Below are 20,401 nucleotides of genomic sequence, written 5' to 3' on the forward strand. Positions count from 1 at the left end.
CCTCTCAAAATGGTGCAACCACCAACGATCCAATATGAGGAAAAAAATAATTTTGTAAAGCTTAAGTTCCACAAGTAGTTACTAGAGGTCTCTTTCAAGTCGCATACAAGTGGTTTAAATGTCCATCACAAATCTGAAGGCTGCTGGATTCAACCTAGCAATTTGCATACCCACTCTAGCTACTCCAATGACTTGTGCTCATTTTCTGTAGGATAAATATACCAAAGCTAGTTTAAAGCAAGGAATCAACATTGCAATTTACAATAAATGTCCTGAGCATTATATAAATAGTTAATGAAACCTTACTGTGCATATGAACCAACAGTCATTGGCAAGTGCAATTGTCTAACAAGTTCTATCCTTGGGGAACTATTTGTTAGGTATGTGTACATGTGAAAGTACAAAATGCACTCATTCAAAGTGTAAGCTTCCAATGGCTGGAGTGGGCTGGTTTGTTGATCGATACTGTATGCTGGGGTGGGAGGGAGAATAATTTGAGTGACATCTCAACAGACCAGTAGTGAGAGTGTTGATTCGGAGTCTCAACATATGTATGTGTTTTTGTATGATTTTTTGGGAAAACATGAGGCTGGCAAAAAGCCAGACCCAAATATACCCATGACATCTAGTTGGGTACATCGATAGCGTTTCTGTGTTGTATGGTGAATTACTCATCTTTAATCTCTTCACAAAAGGCCTTCTATTTAATGTCCTAACACACTGAGTCCTAGCCTAGTTGACGCACTCTAGACCGCATGATTTGGAAAGGCAAATCCTTTTAAAATGTTGCCGAATAATTCACTTAGCCAGTGTATTGAGTTAATATGGTAGTTTAGTTTAAGACATTTTAAATATGTGAAACTGAGAATTGATATCGCTAATTAAGCAAATATAAGCACCCTTTTATCAAGATTAGATCTGGCACAGTTGTGATATTTAAAGTAGCCTGTTTTACACTTTGTTATGGGCTTATGGGAATGTTGGCACCTTTTTTATACTTTACAAAAAGAGTGCCAAAAAGCATTGCTAGAAGTTGAGACTATTTATCTCCTCTTTGACGTGAGGTGGTATGTTGGTGCACTGAGAATGAGGCAAATGAATGCAATTGATGTGAATGGAAATAGGTTCAGCTGTTGTGTGACCATTAGTTCATGATCTTCCTGTATAGAGTAGGGAACACGCCTTCACTATGGTATGATAGGGAAATCATGACGATTTAAAAATGCTTCATTGGTAGTGTGATTGGTTAAGAAGGTTGTCTTTTAAGATACCAGAGTGAAAGCCATGTTCTGATGTTTTTGAGGATAAATGCTAAGTTTCTGTGGTTTATTCTGATATAGAAAGGTAAAGAAGTCCAGACAAATGATCACAAGGGCTTTTTCTGCTAGTTTTTGGAACGAGAGAAAGTGTGTTTTGTACTTTTTGCGTTAGGTTCCCTGTACAGAAATATCTAGATAAGAAACTTCCACATGCGTTAATATTACTCTTGTGAGTATGCCTGGTAAATTGTGACTGTGCTAGGTGTTCCTGCAATGTTTATGGAAGTGTATTAAAATGTGGGAGAAATCTCACTGAGGCAATTTTCACCCTGCCTTTTTTTGAACAAGACATATAGCTGTGTAATTGATGTTAACAAATTCTTAATCAGCATATGCTTTTGGATTATGGTCATCACCGCTTTAGTAAATGAAGAACGTTTATCTGTATTTTTAGTGTTACTGTGTGTAGCAGCAACACCCTAGCCTGAAAAGTCCATCCATATATAGTGAACTCACGTTCATGCGTTTTCCTTTGGGGTTTCTCATAAGGGCAAATCCATTTCCTGTTTTAATTTGTTGTGCACAAAGGGAATTAAAGATGTTGCTTGTTTGTAATATATAATGAATAGTACCTAATTTTTGGCACAATATATAAACATGTGAGTGAGTGGATTTAATAGTGTAAGGCATTGCACCTTCTTATAAGCTTTGCAGCTTCTTATCTACACATACCATACTCACCTCTGTACATGTGTGTGTGTGTAGCCTTGGGGGCATAAGATGCATTTAGCTTTGTTTCAGCTCAGCTACACATTGCCTTATACAACTATAATTAGCCATATTTTCTCTTCACAGTATAGATACTGTTTTTGTTAAATATTATGTGCTAATTATAACTTCAAATATGCATTTTAACATTTTTTCATCATTTTGTTTCAGGTTATCATTACAACGATCTGGTGTCTCCACAATACTTGAATCTTATTGCTAACCTCTCAGGTTGTACAGCGCATAGACGTATCAATAACTGTTCTGACATGTGCTTTCATCAGAAGTACAGGACTCATGATGGAACCTGCAACAACTTACAGCATCCAATGTGGGGTGCCTCCATGACAGCCTTTGAACGTTTGTTAAAATCCGTTTATGAAAACGGATTCAACTTGCCAAGAGGCATAAGCCCTGACCGCCATTATAATGGATATCCTTTGCCTCTACCACGCTTAGTTTCAACAACTATGATAGGAACAGAAACAATTACCCCTGATGAGCAATTTACACACATGCTGATGCAGTGGGGCCAATTCCTTGATCATGATCTTGATTCTACAGTTGTAGCATTAAGTGAGGCGCGATTTTCAGATGGCCAGCATTGTAGCTCGGTCTGCACCAATGATCCTCCATGTTTTCCAGTTGTGGTACCTCCAAATGATCATCGCATTAGAAATAATGCACGTTGCATGTTTTTCGTGCGATCTAGCCCTGTTTGTGGAAGTGGCATGACATCTCTTTTGATGAATTCAGTTTATCCACGAGAACAGATTAACCAGTTAACATCGTACATTGATGCATCGAATGTTTATGGAAGCTCAGATCATACAGCACAAGAGATCAGAGACTCTGCCAGTCACAAGGGCCTTCTGAGACAAGGTATAGTGCAGAGGTCAGGAAAACCACTCCTCCCATTTGCTACAGGTCCACCAACAGAATGTATGAGAGATGAAAATGAAAGTCCCATTCCTTGCTTCTTAGCTGGGGATCATCGTGCTAATGAGCAATTGGGTCTGACTTCTTTGCACACACTGTGGTTCAGAGAACATAACAGAATTGCTACTGAGTTATTGAGACTTAATCCACATTGGGATGGTGACGTAATCTATCACGAAGCACGCAAAATAGTTGGTGCACAAATGCAGCACATAACATACAGCCATTGGCTGCCAAAGATCTTGGGAGACATTGGCATGAAGATGCTGGGAGAATACAAAGGATATGATCCTGGTGTCAATTCTGGAATATTAAATATGTTTGCAACTGCAGCATTTAGATTTGGACACACTCTTATCAATCCTATACTATACCGGCTGGATGACAATTTTGAAGCAATTCCTCAAGGCCATTTACCCCTTCATAAGGCTTTCTTTTCTCCATTTCGGATTGTAAATGAAGGTGGCATTGACCCACTTCTCAGGGGATTAATTGGTGTTGCAGCAAAGATGCGTATACCATCACAGGTGCTCAATACAGAATTGACAGAAAGGCTATTTTCTATGTCACACACTGTTGCTTTGGATCTGGCAGCAATAAATATTCAAAGGGCTCGAGATCATGGAATTCCTCCATATCATGATTTTAGAGTGTACTGTAACCTTTCATCGGCACAGACAATAGAAGATTTGAGTAATGAAATTAGAAATCCAGAAATCAGAGAAAAACTTAAAAGGTATTTTTCTATTTTTTTAGAATATTAGAGTGAACTGTATAACTGTAAAGTCAACTTATTCATGCGATTCTATTTGCATGTTATCAGATGTTTATGCTCATTACTGTGTTTGTGCATCTTTGGCCATTTTATTTGTTAAATGGGAAGTCTGGTTATTTTTCTTTTGATACTGAAAGAGGCAACCTATTGCAAATTTCGATCTCATTTAGCAGTTTGTAGTGAAATATTTCTAGCTGTGCTCACATGTATCACCCTTTGGTGGTACTGCATTGTTCGGCTTCTGGACTGTGATGGAGTGGGTTTTTCTGTATTTCAATCTTCAGGTATATTCATTTAATAACCCGCCGCTAGTTGTATGGACCTTTGATGGTCGACAAAGAAAAATGAAGAGTAATCATCTACATAAACAATACATTGTTTAAAATTTATTTTCAAATCAATGAAGAGAGCTATTGTGAGTAAAAAGAATTTATTTTAAAATCTTTTACAATTCATCTATTTAATTATTAGACATTAATCTTTGGGTTTTAACAAAAAATAATATAATCCATCAATTGATATTTGATTGTCAAATAAAATAGAATGTGTGTTAAGATTACAGTCAAAATAGTAATAATAAAGCAAGCATGTTTTATAAAGGAAACACCCTAGTCTAAATGGTATATGGATTATGAGAAGAAAAGGTGTTAGTTTAGAAACCCATAAAAGTTCTGTTTAGAGAAAGATCAATGCGTAAGCTTAGAACCTTTGCATTATATCTGGAAAGTATTAGTAGCTCAAAATGACAGCAGACAATTCAAGGAATAATCTAAGAAAGCAGCCTCGCATGTAGAAAGGCAGCAGAAACTCAAAAAGTGAGCCTCCAGTCAGAGAGTCAGGGAAGGAATTCGTAAGATCAGCCTTGCCTACACAAATTGTATGTGCAACAATATTTTTTTTTGTCTTCTTCATCCACCAATAGAATATCAGCAGACACTTGGGAATGGGCGCACTCCCCATGATCTCACCAGCACATAATAAACTTTCAGACATTAGTCCTAGGAAAGGTTACATTGTTGTTTTCTTGTGAGCCAGACTTCTTTCAAAAGATCATTCTTCTGCCTTTATCATCTTCTCCCATGAGAACCTCACTATCAATTGACTATTCACTAGCTAATTATAGGCTTCTTAAGTTGCAACATCTGTAGCAAAGAGAAGAAAAACATCTTACACAAATAAACTAATTAATGTGAAAAGCAGGCCTTTATGTGTTAATGCAGTATTTTTTTTTCCAGTTAACATTTCAAAAACATTTAGGCTAACTTGGTCCAGCACTTGATTTACGTGCCGGCCTACAATACTTAAGTATGGCTACCTACATCACATTTTTTCATTTTAGCTTGTATTATTTTAAACTTAAACTTGTGCACATTATTATTATACGTGTTTTCAATAGCAGATATATTTTGCTGCCACAACTTCCCCACTCTGATGGTTGATGAACTATCACAATTTTTCCATTAATTAATCTTTTAGAGTCCACTCATTTCCAGTTGTCATTCTTTTTTATTTTTGAGAGTTTTAATTCTTTCTTCAACTTTTTATTCTCTCTAATCTTTCTCGCCTCCATTTCTATATCTTTTCTGATTTTTCTTTTCCTTTCTCTATTCTTTTTCGCTAAATAGTGTCTAAACCCTCTATAATATGCATATAAATCTATCAATAACAAAACGCCAATTACTAGTATATGCCTTAATATGACTCTAAAAAGTCCTCCTCCTACTGTCGTAAACCATTTACCAATAGTTGTTGCTCCTTTGCCTAAGCTCCCTAATACACTAGAAGTTTCTAAGGGTTCTAATTCAGGTTTCAAATCAGAAATGTTCTTTGCAAATTCTTCTACCTTTCTACTCTTGTCTAGAATGTATGAGCAACAGTGTTGCACTTTCAGCAGCTTGTAGACTCTTCCTTTCTATGCTAACAAGATAGCTAAAGCTAATTGATCTTGCAAAACCATTGCGCTAATAGCCACTGATTCTGTTTTAACTGGTACTTACTACTCATGACAGTTTTCTAATTTTGTCAGCATTTAAGACTTCTCCTACAGGTGGTATTATTGCTCTAAAAAAATCTCCCATTAATTGTGTCCCATCATTTGTACTGCGTGAGTGTCTGTAGTGGTGTTATTTTTAAAGCATCTATACTATTTACATGATACATCTTAGGAAATAGTAAAGCTAACTAGTGTACACCTTCCCAATCAGATGGCAGCTGGAAATAAGCATTGTGTCCACACACAAATTAAACTCCAGGAATAACTGTCTCTTCCCCTGTTAATATATGGACTATTCCTCCCAAAACCTCAAAGGTGTGTTCACAGTTACCAATCCCAATAAGTCTTTTCCAAAACCTGGTTTTGGATTAACTATTTTTTTTCTATATTCATCTTCTACTTTCTTCCAAACATTTCTTAAAACATCATCTTCTTTATTTTTGCTTCAGAAAATATTGCCCTGCAATGTTAAAATTAATGTATTTTCTAATTGTCTCCTTAAGCAGGTTACGTTCTTTTTGTATGCCTTAACAGTGTCTGACTGTGGGTGATCTAAAGAAATACCATACAGTTTCCATCTCGTTTGCCTGTGGATGATGATTAATTATTTTCTGAATGGAAATTTCAGAAAGAATCATGTGACAATTTTGGAAAAATAATATTCAATATGTTCCGGTCTGTAAAATAAACTAAGCAAAATGCTGCATGTAATTCCATAGGACAATGGAATATGGTGGTATATCACCTTTTCTGTCACTTAAGGAGGTAATGTGCACAAAAGAAACAGTCCTTAGCATTTAAAGCTTGTATATATTCCTAAACCAATCTAGAATAAACATTAGTTGAAAACTCTTCTCCTGAATAATCTTTAATGAAGCCTTTAATTTTGTCTCCTCTTTTGAGTGCAAAGTCGTGTAGGTGTAGGCTTAGACCCAAGTCTTTCTTATTTCCGTTGCAAAATTCAAGCCAACAAAAAGGAGTATAAAAGCTATTATAATAACTATTTACGCGACAAAAACTACTACTCTACACTTAACTTTGGTAAGGATACACATGTTTGTCTACAGTCACACCCTAAGTAGAATACTAGCAGCTGACAGATTAATATTCTGCATTGACTTCTACTTGTCCAAACATACAAAACTTCTTAAGATATTTCTTCAGCTTATATTTACAAAACTTCATGAAACATTCCTAGACCTACTTCATCTTCTTCTAAAGGTGTTATTCCTACTCTTCTACCTCAACCTTGGCTCTAGGGAATCTTGATTCTTTTTATTTATTTTTATCATTTGTTGTCAGTTTCTTTTATTTCAGTCTCCTATTTTGTTGATTTAAGCACAATTCTTCAGGTGTTTTCTCAATTATTTCACTTGTTTTGTAATTGCAACGTTTGTTTCTGAAATCTTGTTTAATCAATGCTGTTTCTAAGTGTGGCATATGATGAAGGTTCAAATAACTCTGATCTCAGTCCATTTGGATTTGTTGCCAATGCATTTTACACAGTCTCCACGTAGTAAGTCCATTCAGGTACAGAATACATTTGAATAGGCCCTCTTGGATCTCCTTGATGTCTATTGATCTTCTTCTGTCTTGCATACAGGTTCTGTTTCTTCAACAATGATTTCTGATTTTCGTTTAATTGACACTCTTGATCTCAGTTGCCTCTTACCATTTGCCCATTCAGATTTCCATGGGCGTCTTTTTTTTCTCAGACTCGTTTCTTCATCTGGATTGTTTGATTGCTCTTGTGGTGCTTTAGTAGATGCTCTATCTTAAATTCACTTTTTCTTTTTTCAGTGTATAGTTCCACACCACATTGCGAGACTTCAGGAACTTACAGCGGTGTACTGAAGATTCAGCGTGTCGTCAGTCCCCTATGGTCCTTCGGGACATGCAGATACAGGATATCTCGTACTTGCCTCAAAGAACACTACTTCTTTTTTATGGCCACCTTACTCCTTGAGTGTGCATGCACCCAACTAGTTATCCCAGCAGCTTTGACAGCAGTTTTTGTGATTAGGATGAATTGGTAGTGGCCTTTCCACCTTGATTCCATGCAGGATTTTCACACGTTTCTTCACCAAACTCCAGTCACTAGGGTTGAGGTTGTGGCACTGCTCTTGATGTGGACTGGCAGCGACAGCTTGCACCAGAACGCACCACATCAGCTAATCCCTTGCTGTAATCAAGTATCATGCCATCTGTGATGTTTACAAGAGTATTCACAGGTACAGCATGCAGTCTCACAGCTCTCCCCATGAGGATTTCATGAGGAGATAATCCTGTTTTCCCATCAAAGGTGCTTCGAAGACTCCTCAAAACCAATGGTAAAGCATGTGGCCATTTCAATTACGTGGATGCACAGACTTTGGCCAATCATGACTTCAAGGTTGTTATGTTATGTTATTAAGATTTCTAGAGCTCTCTGCTACCCTGAGGTGTCCTGGCGCTGTAAAATACCTACCTGAGTGTCCGGATCTGGGTCCGACGACAGAGATTCCAAGATCCACGGGAGCGAAGATAATGTCTTTACGCTCTCACAGGGTCCAGTCCCCTATAGGTGTATACACACTAGAGGAAGACATAGACCCCCGAGAGGGCGAAGAGACCAGAAAGGACCACCAGGTCTTCTATCACGATGTCAGGCAAGGAGGTCAGGGTTTCCTACAAGGAGACACAAACAACAAGGTATCCGTAAGTCTTAATCCCTCGGGATCTCCCCCACTACTTTCTGTACATTCTATGCCTTCGCATACTCACACAATCAGACCTGGGGACATGGACATAAGGACTCTTCTGAAAACAGGAAACTGCGCCTCTATAGAACACCAGTGGGAAGAGGGAGGACGTTGAATAAGAAGGGAGGGTTGTTGGAGGAATCAAGCACACTTAATGAAGAAGAAATACAGCGTCTTACACTGCGCTGTGGTTAGAGTTCAACCACATATGTATATCTGGTTCATCAATAGTCCTTTCTCTTTGACGTGGATTGTGCAGTACTGTGTGTCTCTGATAACAAAATAGGACTGTTTGTACAAATAAAGCTTCGAGTCTTCAATCACCACGTCTACCAACGTTTTGAGGCACCAGTGATTTGAACAGCGCGTCCCTGAGCTGGGGGAGGAACAACTGGCAAGTGATCTAGCGCGATAACCAGCGCTAGCCAAACAGGAGCAGGCAGGAATCACCACAGCGCTTCCTCGCGCTAGCGACACCAGCAATAATCCCAAGAGCGCGTTTCCAGCGCTAACCAAACAGGAGCAGGCAGAAACCACCACAGCGATTCCTCGCGCTAGCAACACAGGCAGTAATCCCAAAGGCGCACTTCCAGCGCGCGAAGCATAACATAGGCACGAAAGGTTGTAACTTCCACACGCAACCCAACTCACGGTACTTCAGGCTTGAAGATTGATGTTCCGTTGGTTTGGCTTCCCACACACGCGGGAAACAGTGGAAAGACGAGGAATAGGTACGGGGAGGATCCAAACAGGCAAAGGGGGCGTGGTCCTAAAGCAGGAAGCAAGGCCAAGCACTCGTGATTGTGAGCCGGCAGCCTATATGCCGGCAACAGTCATGTGATCTATTGTAGTGCAGCATGTGAAGGCATACAAGATACTCCCTCTAGCAAAGCATTCTGGGAGTTGGAGTTTTCTACGTTTACATCCGATTTACAGATAACTAGGGTACAGGAAGCACGACCCCTAACACTGAGAAGAAAGCTGAAAACAGTGGGCTAGGTAAGAAGTCTAGGCAAATAACCAGGTTTTTAGTCCCTTCCTAAAGGGGAGAAGTTCTGTGGAATTCCTGAGATAAAAAGGAAGATTATTCCATGCCTTGATGGCGCAATGACGAAAACTTCCCCCACCCGGCTTTCTTAAAGCGGGTGGGAAGGCGAGTCTGGATTGCAGGGAGCGCAAAGCTCTCATCGGCACATACCACTGAATGGAGTGTCCCAGGAAATCAGGGCCCATGCCATTAAGGGCTTTAAAAACAATGCACATGGCTTTAAACTGAATCAGAGATGCCACAGGTAGCCAATGAAGTGATCTGAGTCCCGCCCTTACTGAAGAGAACCTGGGTTTGCCAGTGAGCATTCTAGCTGCCGCATTCTGCACAATCTGGAGTCTGGACAGATTTTTTTTCTGGATGTTAATATAAAGACTATTACAGTAATCCAGCCTCGACAGAATGAGTGCAGTAACTTTGACTTTACGAAGTGTTTTAAGCATAAAAAAACAGGATGAGACAACCCTGCTGACCTGAACGTTAAAAGACAATTTTCAGTCTATGATCACTCCAAGGTTTTTTGCATTTGCCACTGGGGCAGGAGGTTCTCCCATTATGGTCTGCCACCAATCCGGTGTCCAGAGATTGGTCGTGTTCCCGAAGAGAATAACCTTGGTTTTATCTGCGTTAAGTTTAAGGCAGTTTGATGCCATCCAGGCAGCAATTGCCTGCATGCAGTTGTGACACGTTGAGGCAGTTTCAGCCTCTGATCCCTTTTTGATTGACAGCACAATTTGCGTGTCATCAGCATAGGAGGACAACTGAAAGCCGAAGGATTTGATCAGGGTCGACAGCGGAGTAACGTATATATTAAACAATGTCTGGCTAAGCGAGGACCCCTGAGGGACTCCACATGGGAGAGAAAAGGGTTTAGAGCTGTCTCTACGGAGAGCCACAGTTTGTGTTATGTTGGCTAGGAACAATTTCCGGAGATCCCAAGCCTTATCTCTGACCCCGTCCGCTCATAAACGGTCCATCAAAACTTTGTGATGGACCGTATCAAATGTGGCCGAGAGATCCAGCATGACCAGTATGGCAGAGCCACCTTGATCTAAGGCCTCCCTGATCTCGTCTGTAGATTTTATTAGTGCCAATTTGGTGCTGTGTTCAGCGCGAAATCCAAACTGCGTAGTGTCTAAAGAAGAATTCGACTGCAAGAATAGACTAAGTTGACCATTCATGGCTCTTTCTAACATCTTACCCGGAAAAGGGAGACGGGAGATAGGCCTGTAATTGCTCGGGAGCTTAGGGTCTAGATTAGGTTTTTTGAGCAGTGGAAGAATGGAGGCAGTTTTCCACAGAGCTGGAAAATGACCGGAATTAAAATGGAGCGGAACAGTGGAGTGAGGGCTTCCCCAATGATGTCTGAGACCAGTTTCAGTAATGAGGCTGGGCACGGGTCTAACGGGGAGCCTGAACGAATCTCAGAGAGAAGCTTAGTGACTCTAGGCTGATCTAAAGGTGTAAAATGATCTAATACGTAAGAGGGTCCAGTGGACTCTAGGCCCTCTGTTAGCACTGCCTCATAAGTTGCTATATGCGTAAATGTAAAGGAAGAAAACATTTTTTCGACCTTTTGCAAAAAGAAGGCAGCCAAGGATTCGCATAGTTCTGCGTTGCTTTCAATCTGAGGCTTAGTGGCGGAGGTTAGCAAGGAGATGGTTTTGATTAGCTCTTTGGAAGACGAGCCAGCACCTCTAATCTGTTCCCCGAAAAAGGTATTTTTTGTTTCAATGAGCAGTTTTTTTATTGGTGGCCAGGCCTATCTCCCTGTCAGCACGACTATATTCACTCCTCCATAGTCTTTCCAGTTTTTTACACTCTAATTTTTGATTTTTTAAGGTATCCGAATACCACAGGCGGTTGGTAGTGTCCGCTCAGTAATGGACCATTTACCCGGCACTTATTTTTTAAAGTCCTGGTCTACCCAGTCTGTGTAAATAACTGTGGCTTCATTTACATCGGTCACTGTTGCTGGCATTGAGCTTTGTAGAAGATTGCATAGGGCAAGGTTATCCAATTTTTTCCAACACTTAGTGATTATAGTTGCTCTGGCCGGGTGTTTGTCATTATTATGCGGGGTTTGTATGAGTTCAAATAAAACAGCATTATGATCAGTCCAGGTGAGGGAGATGGTGTGGGTATAGACAAGGTTAGGATTATTAGAACAAATTCCGTCAAGTGTATGACCTGCGGAATGAGTAGAGTCGAATACTAACTGCTTCATGTCGCCCCCCCAAATATTTCCTGTAGTTTTATGTTGTCCGGATCGCTAGCATCTTCGAGATGAAAGTTAAAATCACCCATAACTGTAAAATGCTTGTTATACATTCCTTCCTCTAAAAGTGATCCTAGCGTATCTAGAAATGCACCCCTGGGGCCAGGAGGACGGTACAAAATGACATTGTTAAAAGTATCATGGTTTGACGTTTGGATACTAATTAGCAGAGCTTTGCAGGTTTGATTGGAAGCTTTGGTAAAGGAGGGCTTAAGGGAGTCATGATAAATGACTGCCAGCCCACCGCCTCTCTTCAGGGGTCTGTCTTGGGTATAGCAGAGGAAGCCAGGGGGGTTGCTTTCAGCAAGTCAGGCACAGAGGCTTCATCTGACCAGGAATCCGTTATGAAACCTAGTTTAATGTTATGATCTTCCATAAACAGGGCATGTTCCACGCTGTGTTTAATGAGAGATCTAGCATTTAACAAAAGACATTTAATAGGTGCCTGAGGGGCTCGAATGGACTTTACATAAGGAAGGTTATCATAAGAAATACTGCGGTTCGCCATAATGCTAGGCAGTGAGAAAGAACATTTGGGACAATGCACGACCTGTGCCTCATTAATTAAGTTAAGAATAATCCTTGGGCAACGGGCCTTCGACCCTTCAGTGTCCCAGCCCAAAAGCTGCTCCCTTGAGTATGATCGGGAGTTTATTAAAAACAGACAAGGGGGGCATGCCCTTGGCGCAGACGGGCTTGCCTTTGGCGCACCAGCGGCGCGTCCGCTGCGCGGTCGCGTCAGCATGGTAATTTATGCACCGAGAGAGCGGAATGAGTGGGGAGACTAGAATACCAACTGCCAAGATGGCGGCGTCCTGAAGCCAAATCCCCCCACGAGCAGCAGTGCGAGCCAAAGGTCAGCACAATACCAAGGTAGTGTGCAGTGTGCAAATATCAAATCGAGAAGCAATTTTCATTAAAATCACAATATTTAAGAGCATATTAAATGAAGCAGATAATAGGAAAGGTTACCAACCTGGCGAGTGTTAAAACGCAGCTTCGACTCAGGCGGTCGCGTCAGCGCGGTGATTTATGCACCGAGAGAGCGGAAGGAGTGGAGAGACTAGAATGTCAACCGCCAAGATGGCTGTGTCCTGAAGCCAATTCCCCCCACGAGCAGCAGTGCGAGCCAAAGGTCAGCATAAGACCAAGGTAAAGTGCAGTGTGAAGTGTGGAAATATCAAATCAAGAAACAAAGTTATGTTTACTTGCTCCACTATCACCGCAGCCTCGGGACGATAGCTACAGTGAATTTTCTTTTACACCTAAAGAGCCACACACAGCAATTTAAGGCCATCATTATTGAAATGGGTCCCTCAGTATGACTCCGGAGAAACCCGGAATCCAAACCTTGGTATTAGTTCTCTTAAGAGATGCTTAGTTACAGTGAGACTGTCATTTCTCCACGTTGGGTAGGCTTTCACCCATCGGGAGAAAATGCACACTGTGACATACCTCAGCCTGTTACAAACAGGCATTTCGATAAAGTCCAAGTGAATCCTATTAAATGGACCTACTGCTCGTCCTACATGACTCATTACTACTGGTGTTCTCCTTCTCGCATTTATTACTAACATGTTTTACATCTATGACAAAATTCTTCTTCTAGTACTCTGATTCAGGATTAAACCAATTTTGCCTAAACAACCTAATTATTGCATCCCTTCCAATGTGTGCAGGACCATGGAAACATTGTGTCATGGAAAACAAGCTATCTGGCAACACTGGTCTTCCATCTGCCAACACTCAAATGACATTAGCCTTTTTTACACATCCTGCTCTGATCCATCCTTGCTGTTCCGCCTCTGAAATTTCTTCCTCTAATCTTTGGATTTCTTCCCAATTATCAGCTACTGACATCAACATTGAAAAGTTAGTGTCTTCAGATTCATTTGCTCATTCTCCATTTAATGTGCAGGCCACAAGTGCACAATATCGTGCCACTTCATCAGCATAGCGGTTTCTAGCAGTGACATAACCATTGACACTACTGTGAGTTGCACATTCAACTACTGCAATTTCTTGGGCCAGCTACAAAGCTTCTAGAAGTCTCATTTCACACTCCCTGTTCATTATTGGGTATCCCGATGGTGCCTTATATCCCCTTTGTGGCCATAACTGTCCAAAGCCATGAACCACACCAAAAGCCATATTGACTATCTGTAAATATAGTCACTCAATTGAGCTGAAAAACAGCTAGCTCTTGCAAGGGCAATCAATTCCACCACCTGTGCAGAAGTAGCATCTCAAACCCAGGTGGCTTCTTCCACTTCTTTGATTGTGGCAACTGCGTAAGCTGCTCTACAAGGTCCTTAATTATCTCTTAAACATGAGCCATCCACAAATATGACATAGTTTGGCTCATCAAGAGGTCCATGTCTAATGTCTCAGCTTGGTTTGGTGCATAAAACCTTAACATCTAGACTGTCATGTTCAATTTCATTCCCATAAATTTCATTTGTAGGCAATGGTAATAAATTAGTTGGATTTAGCATCTGACAATGCTTTTTTAAATTAAAGCTTTTTATTGAAATTTTCTTGAAGCGAATAATACATAACATACATAAAGTACGTAATACATAAAATAATAGAAATACATAAAGTGATAGAAAAAGACCAGTCTCATGCAGTCTAAAGGGTAGAAATGGCATGGCAGACTTGCTCAATTGAAGAGTAATTGGCAAAGATATAGCTAAGTAGGATGAGAAGAGATGGGAGAGGGGGAAGAGAGAGCCAGTATATTGTTTTAGGTATAAACTGTGCACACCTGTCAAGGTTACAGATTTTGAGTCATTATGTGGTCTGAGAATGTAGTCACAGTGTAAAGATTTAGGCTAAGTATGGATGGGTCTGATTGGTCGAAAGTTGTGTAAAGTTGTAGATTATGAGAATGAAAGGGAGAGCACTATAGAGTCTTGTGCTAATATATCGCTTGGGATGAACGCTAAGATACTCTGTATGAGGTAGAGGATTCAATGTGAGGATAATTAAGGTGGTTTATTTGTGGCGAAGTAGTTGTCCAACCTGTCCCAGATAGGCTTAGATGGTGAGTGTTGGGGAGAGGTATTGTCTGCGCCTCTAATATGAGTAATCCAGTTAATCCAGCATTTGAACAAGGCCTTGTGTGTATCTTTCCAATTGTTTAGAACTATTTTTGTTGCTGATGTAAGTAGTAGGTATACTAGAACCCTATATGTTGGGCTGTCTAAGTCGGTGCTGAGAAATCCTGCGATCAGGGATGCAGGTTCTTTTTTCAGGTGGCAATTGAATATGGTTGATAAGAATAAGAATACTTTGTCCAAGAAGAGGGATAGGGATTTGGAAGTGAAGATTCGGATGAGCTGGGTCTGGTATCACTTCCTTGCAGTTCCAGCAAGTGGGGCCTTCTAGACTTTTTTGAGCATGTAAGCGTGACGGGGTCCAGTATGATTTGTGAATGAGCCATAGTTTAGTTTGTGACAGTACTGGTGAGATTTTTTGAGAGGTAACCGATTTACAGATATGAGACCAGTCAGACTCTGACAAAGCATTTGATGAGTGCTGTTCCCAGAAGGATGTTATGTTTTTGTTTAAATGCGAGGATTTAGGACGTAGGAGTTTATAAATGTGGGAGACTTGGTGACCTGAGGTGTCAATTTTCAGTATAAGATTTGGGAAAGAGAGGTTTTCTCGTGATGTCAGCCCAGATTTTAAGGAATTTGTATAATTCAATTTTATCAATTTGGTATGTAGATTGAAGTTCGGAGAAAGTTATGGAGTACGCTGAGGAGCCTAATTGCTGTGAGAAGAAAATGCCCTTATCTATACATGATTGGTGATATATGAATTTGCCCTTATATTTAATGTTCGGTTTGTTCCAAAGTGATGCAAGGTTTGTGTCCCTTATGCTTGAGGGAAGTTTCTTGTCCATTTTTAAGAGAGCTGTTTTTGTGTTCCTAAGTATATATTTTGATCTATCGAGCTTGTTTGTGTTGGAGGTTAGTAGAGTTAGTGAGTATAAATTATTTAGAATAGCTTTTTATACCTCCAGCCAGACAGGAGTAGAGTTATTGGGGGGTAGAGCCAATAGGAGCCCCATTTTGCCATAAAAACCGATTGATAATCTTTAAAGTTGGCCAGGTTAACTCCCCCAAGTGAGTTATGTAATCTAGGTTTTTTGAGGGCTATCCTGGCTTTTTCGTCTTGACAGATGAATTTGGATTTCTGTTTATCTAGCTTATGATGAAAGTCCTCTGATAGTAAGAGAGGGAGCATACTGATGAGGTAGTTGACTATTCGGGTGATCATAATTTTTATTGTCTCGATCCTGCCCCACCAGATGATAAATTTAGGGGACCACTTGTCAAATAGTTTCTTTATTTTGTCAAGAGTAATGTGTTAGTTATGGTTAATGGTGTCTACTACGTCTGCCCCGAACTCAATTCCCAGATATTTTATGTAAGTAGATTGCCACGTTAGTCCAGAAGTACCCAGTACCTCTTTTGTGCAATGGATGTTTAAGGGTTTCACTTCTGATTTATCTCTGTTTAATTTATATCCTGAATGTTCAGAGTAGAATCTATTGAGTACATAAGAACTTGAATGGAGGGCCCCGGGTTTTGCCAATCAGAATATCATCCGCATAAGCGGCTGATTCAACAAATCTGTCATTAAAGCCAATTCTGATAATTTCGGGGTTCTGTTTTATGTCCTGTAGGAGGGGTTCTAGAGCTAGGAGAAATAATGAAGGAGAGAGTGGGCAACCTTGCCTTTTTGAAGGTTGAGTGGTTGGGACAGGGAGCCATTAATCACGATGTGTGTGGAGGGTTTTTCTTATAAAGCCATGACAATTTTTATGAACGATTCGCCAAGATCAAAGATTCCATGCAGTTTTTAAAATAAGACCAAGATACTCTGTCAACGGCTTTCTCTGCATCTAATAATATTGTGACAGATGATAAGTTACATTTGTTTGCATTTTTGAGGATGTGACAAGGGAGGTGTTAATTAAGTCTTGTGGCCAGTATTTTTGCATAGATTTTACAGATACGTTTATCAGAGATATCGGTCTGTAATTGTTTTCGTTGCGACGGATCTTTCCCTTCTTTGGGTCTCACAATAATGTTAGCTTCAGCCATTGAATTAGTAACGCCGTTAGAGTTAGCAATATGATTGGGGCTTTGTTCTTTTAGTGTTTTAATGGCTTTGGACACTTCAGAGGCAGTTATCGGCTTACTGAGGGACAATCTGTCCATTTCAGATAGTTGTGGGACTTTAACGTGCTTTAGGTAATCCTTTCATTTTTGTAGATTGAAAGTTTGCTCGTTCCGATACAAGGATTCATAAAAGTTCCTAAAGGTGTCTAGTATTTTCTCTAGGTTGGTGTGGTTCAGATTTTTGGCATCTTTGATTGATGTAATTCTGTGTTGGTTTTGTTTGTTTAAGGTATGAGGCAAGCAACTTTCCAGCTTTACTAGCTCCGCATAAATTGAGGCCTTTGAATTTATTTATCCACATTCCTGCTCTTTCACTAAAGATTTTGTTAGAATAATATTTCTTCTGTGTGAGCTGAGAGAGTTTGTTGTTCTCTAGGGAATTGGTGTGTTATAGCTCCAATTGTTTTATTTCTTGTTCAAACGCTAACAGAATTGTGTTGTGTTGTATCTCTTGTTGATTTGTATCCCATGGTGTATTTATATTAGTGTCCTGGCGATCATTCCCTCTGAGGTAACTCGTGATTGAGTCTTCAATTTTGATCCTATCACTAGGGTCTAGCAGAACTTCGTTATTGAAGCGCCATCTTTTTAACAATGTTTTTTTATGACTGCCTGCTTATATGGTGTTGATGCATGAGTGGTCAGAGAAACGTTTTGGGGATATGTTAGTTTGGTCAATTAGATGGGTGTAAGTGTCCGATATTAGTTTGTAATCTATCCTTGTATATGAGTTGTGTGGCGCTGAGTAAAAAGTGTAGTCCCTGGTGTAGTAGGCGCCAGGTGTCTTTAAGATTATATTTTGAGCATATTTTCTGAACTATGCTGTGAGATTTCATCGGATGGTATTTGCAGATTGACTATCTAGAATGGGGTCTGGGGGAGCTTAAAGTCACCGCCCACTATGATCAGGTCATCCTGGAGTAAGTGACCGATCTTATTAGATATGCTTCCCAGAAAGATGAGTCATCTATGCTTGGGCCATATATATTTACAAAATGAAAGGAGTCTTCTCCTCTACGTAGGCTTGTGATCAAGAGCCTGCTCTCCTCATCAATTGAAGGATATTAAAGAGTGAAGTTAGACTTTCTTGCTATTAGGTTAATTACACCTTTTTCTTGTGATTTGCTGGGGAGCAGGACACATGTGCGATCCAATTATTTTTTAGATGCTCGGCATCTTTGTTAAATAGTTACCTGGAGGAGTATGATGTCCCCTTTTGATTTTGCTAGGTAGTCGCTGGATCGGGTGGTTTAAACCTTTCACATTTAAAGAAAGGACATTAAGATTGTCTGTAAAGCTGTGTGTCAGAATATATGCGTGTATTGGTGACAGAAGGAAATAATTACTGGCTACAGCAAGTTTTACTATACAGTATAGGTGAGAGAATCTTCATAAATAGATGTGTGAGTGCCTTGTTGTGATCTCCCACTGTTACTTGGTAGATAGGTATTAGTAACATTATAGGTTGTCTTTGCCATGCTTGTAAATAGGTATTTGGTGCAGTAGCTCTGGAGGGGAAGAAGCTCTGTAGAAAGCACAGACCTATACGTGTGCAATCATAGGTATAGTGGTTGGTTACTGTGCAGAGCAAGAATCAGTAGTAAAGAGAATGGCATCAAAAACAATAATAGTAATAATAACAAAAACAACAAGACACCCCCCTCCCCTCACCCACCCACCCTTCCCTATCCTTGAAGGCATAGAACATTGGAGGTGCGACGGCAGGAGCGTCATTCCGCCAGCCCGGAGTATAATATGGCTAATTGTTGGGGCAGGCTACTAGTACATAAGAATAATATATCTGTGGAAAGATTTGTGGTATCTTAGTGTTACCTGTTGATTTTGAGGTAAGGGGAATGTAGATGCTATTGAAGTACGATCCATACAGTATAAATGTAAATATGAAGTTATGGGAGTATGCGAGTATTACAGTATGAGAATATGGACTTATGTAGGTTAGTGAGTGATATGTAGTGGGATAGTGGTGTTTGTGACCTCGTTGGGGTATCTATGTGTTCACTAGAGTCCCGAGGATACAGACTGTTATATCTTTTGGGGCCTCTATTTTATATTGAGAGTTATAGGGTGTTTTAGAGGAATTGTTAGTTAACAGATAATAATATGCACTAACATATAGCATGTAATAACAGGAAATAATTGATAGAACTAACCAACATTAAGTAGCATTGACTAGTATGATCAATATCCTTCATGAGCTCTGTATGAGTAAAGGAGATTAACTAGCATTAACTAACTTTGACTAATGGTCTAGAAATCTGGGGGGCCTGAGATGCATAAAAGAGTAAAGGATATCATGATTTCCTTTTGTTAGAAAAGGAGTTAGCGTGCTCCATGTCCTGTGAGTTCAGGTTGTCCAGGCAGCTTGACAAACTAGGTGGATCAGTTAAGATGTGTAGTTTCCCATTTGCTGTGATTTTAAATTTCGCAGGACCTGCAAAGGAGAATTGGATATTAAGTTCTCGTAGTCTGTCTCTGAATGCGAGAAAGCCTTTCCTATTTTCGCAGGTTGATTTTGAATAGTCTTGTGTGAATACTGAATATGATTTTATGCTCATTTCACGTAATCTGGCGATTTTTGCGCGCAAAGGTTAGGATAGCTTCAGCATGTTGAAATCTCTGGGGTTTACAGATTATCGGTCGAGTCATATTCCTTGTCGGTGAGTTGAATGTCTGGATTCTATGGGTACGTTCTAATTCCAGATCTTTATTTAATTATATGCCGGTTATTTGTGGTATCCAATTCTCTAGGAAGGATATGCAGGAGCTGGCGGAATCCTCCGACCCTTCCGGCACCCCAAAAATTTGAGTATTACCCCTTCTGTTGCGATCTTCAACTTCGACAATGTGTCTTTTCATACGATTTGTAGTGGTTAGTAGGGATTTTATGTCTTTATTGGAGCGTGTAGTAGAGTCTTCCACATCACTTATTCTTAATTCTGCTGCGGAGTTGATTTTGTTGATGTCAGCACGAATAGCTGTCATTTCTAACTGCAGAGCGCCGTATTTTGTTTGGTTGATTTTGCCAAGTCGTGTACCTCTGCTAACTTCTTGAGTATCATTTCCATTGCGCTGTCCACGTCAGCCTTGGCTTTGATGGGAGAATCTGATGGAGATGGTTCAGCTTTTGAACATTTGTAGTGTGATTTAAATTCTTTTTCTGCCATGTTGAAAAGTACAGAGTGGCAGGTGGTAGAGATTTAGATTAGTAAAGATTTAAATTGGACTTGTCTGATTTGGTTGGTTTGGATGATGATTGTGCAGCTAGTAAGAGTGTTTGCAGAGACCTGCAGTACACAGCGTAATTCACAGTGCAGTGTAGTTCTTGGGTGGATGTTTTGGAACCTGAAGGTTCTGTTGAATATTTTCGGTGCTTATACTCTTGAG

At 40.1% G+C, this 20,401-nt stretch overlaps 1 protein-coding gene across 2 annotated transcripts in view; it reads left to right on the plus strand.

The window, feature by feature from the left end:
• The window catches only part of PXDN (peroxidasin), a 565,162-nt gene that overhangs the window by 432,565 nt on the left and 112,196 nt on the right, over positions 1 to 20,401 (plus strand). For both annotated transcript variants that reach the window (XM_085610787.1, XM_085610786.1), the window contains one exon: positions 2,199 to 3,702. In XM_085610787.1, coding sequence (XP_085466913.1) covers positions 2,199 to 3,702 — 1,504 coding nt within the window. The remainder of the gene's footprint in view (positions 1 to 2,198; positions 3,703 to 20,401) is intronic.

Source organism: Triturus cristatus, chromosome 6, assembly GCF_964204655.1.
Source record: "Triturus cristatus chromosome 6, aTriCri1.1, whole genome shotgun sequence".
In the NCBI taxonomy this organism is placed as follows: domain Eukaryota; kingdom Metazoa; phylum Chordata; class Amphibia; order Caudata; family Salamandridae; genus Triturus; species Triturus cristatus.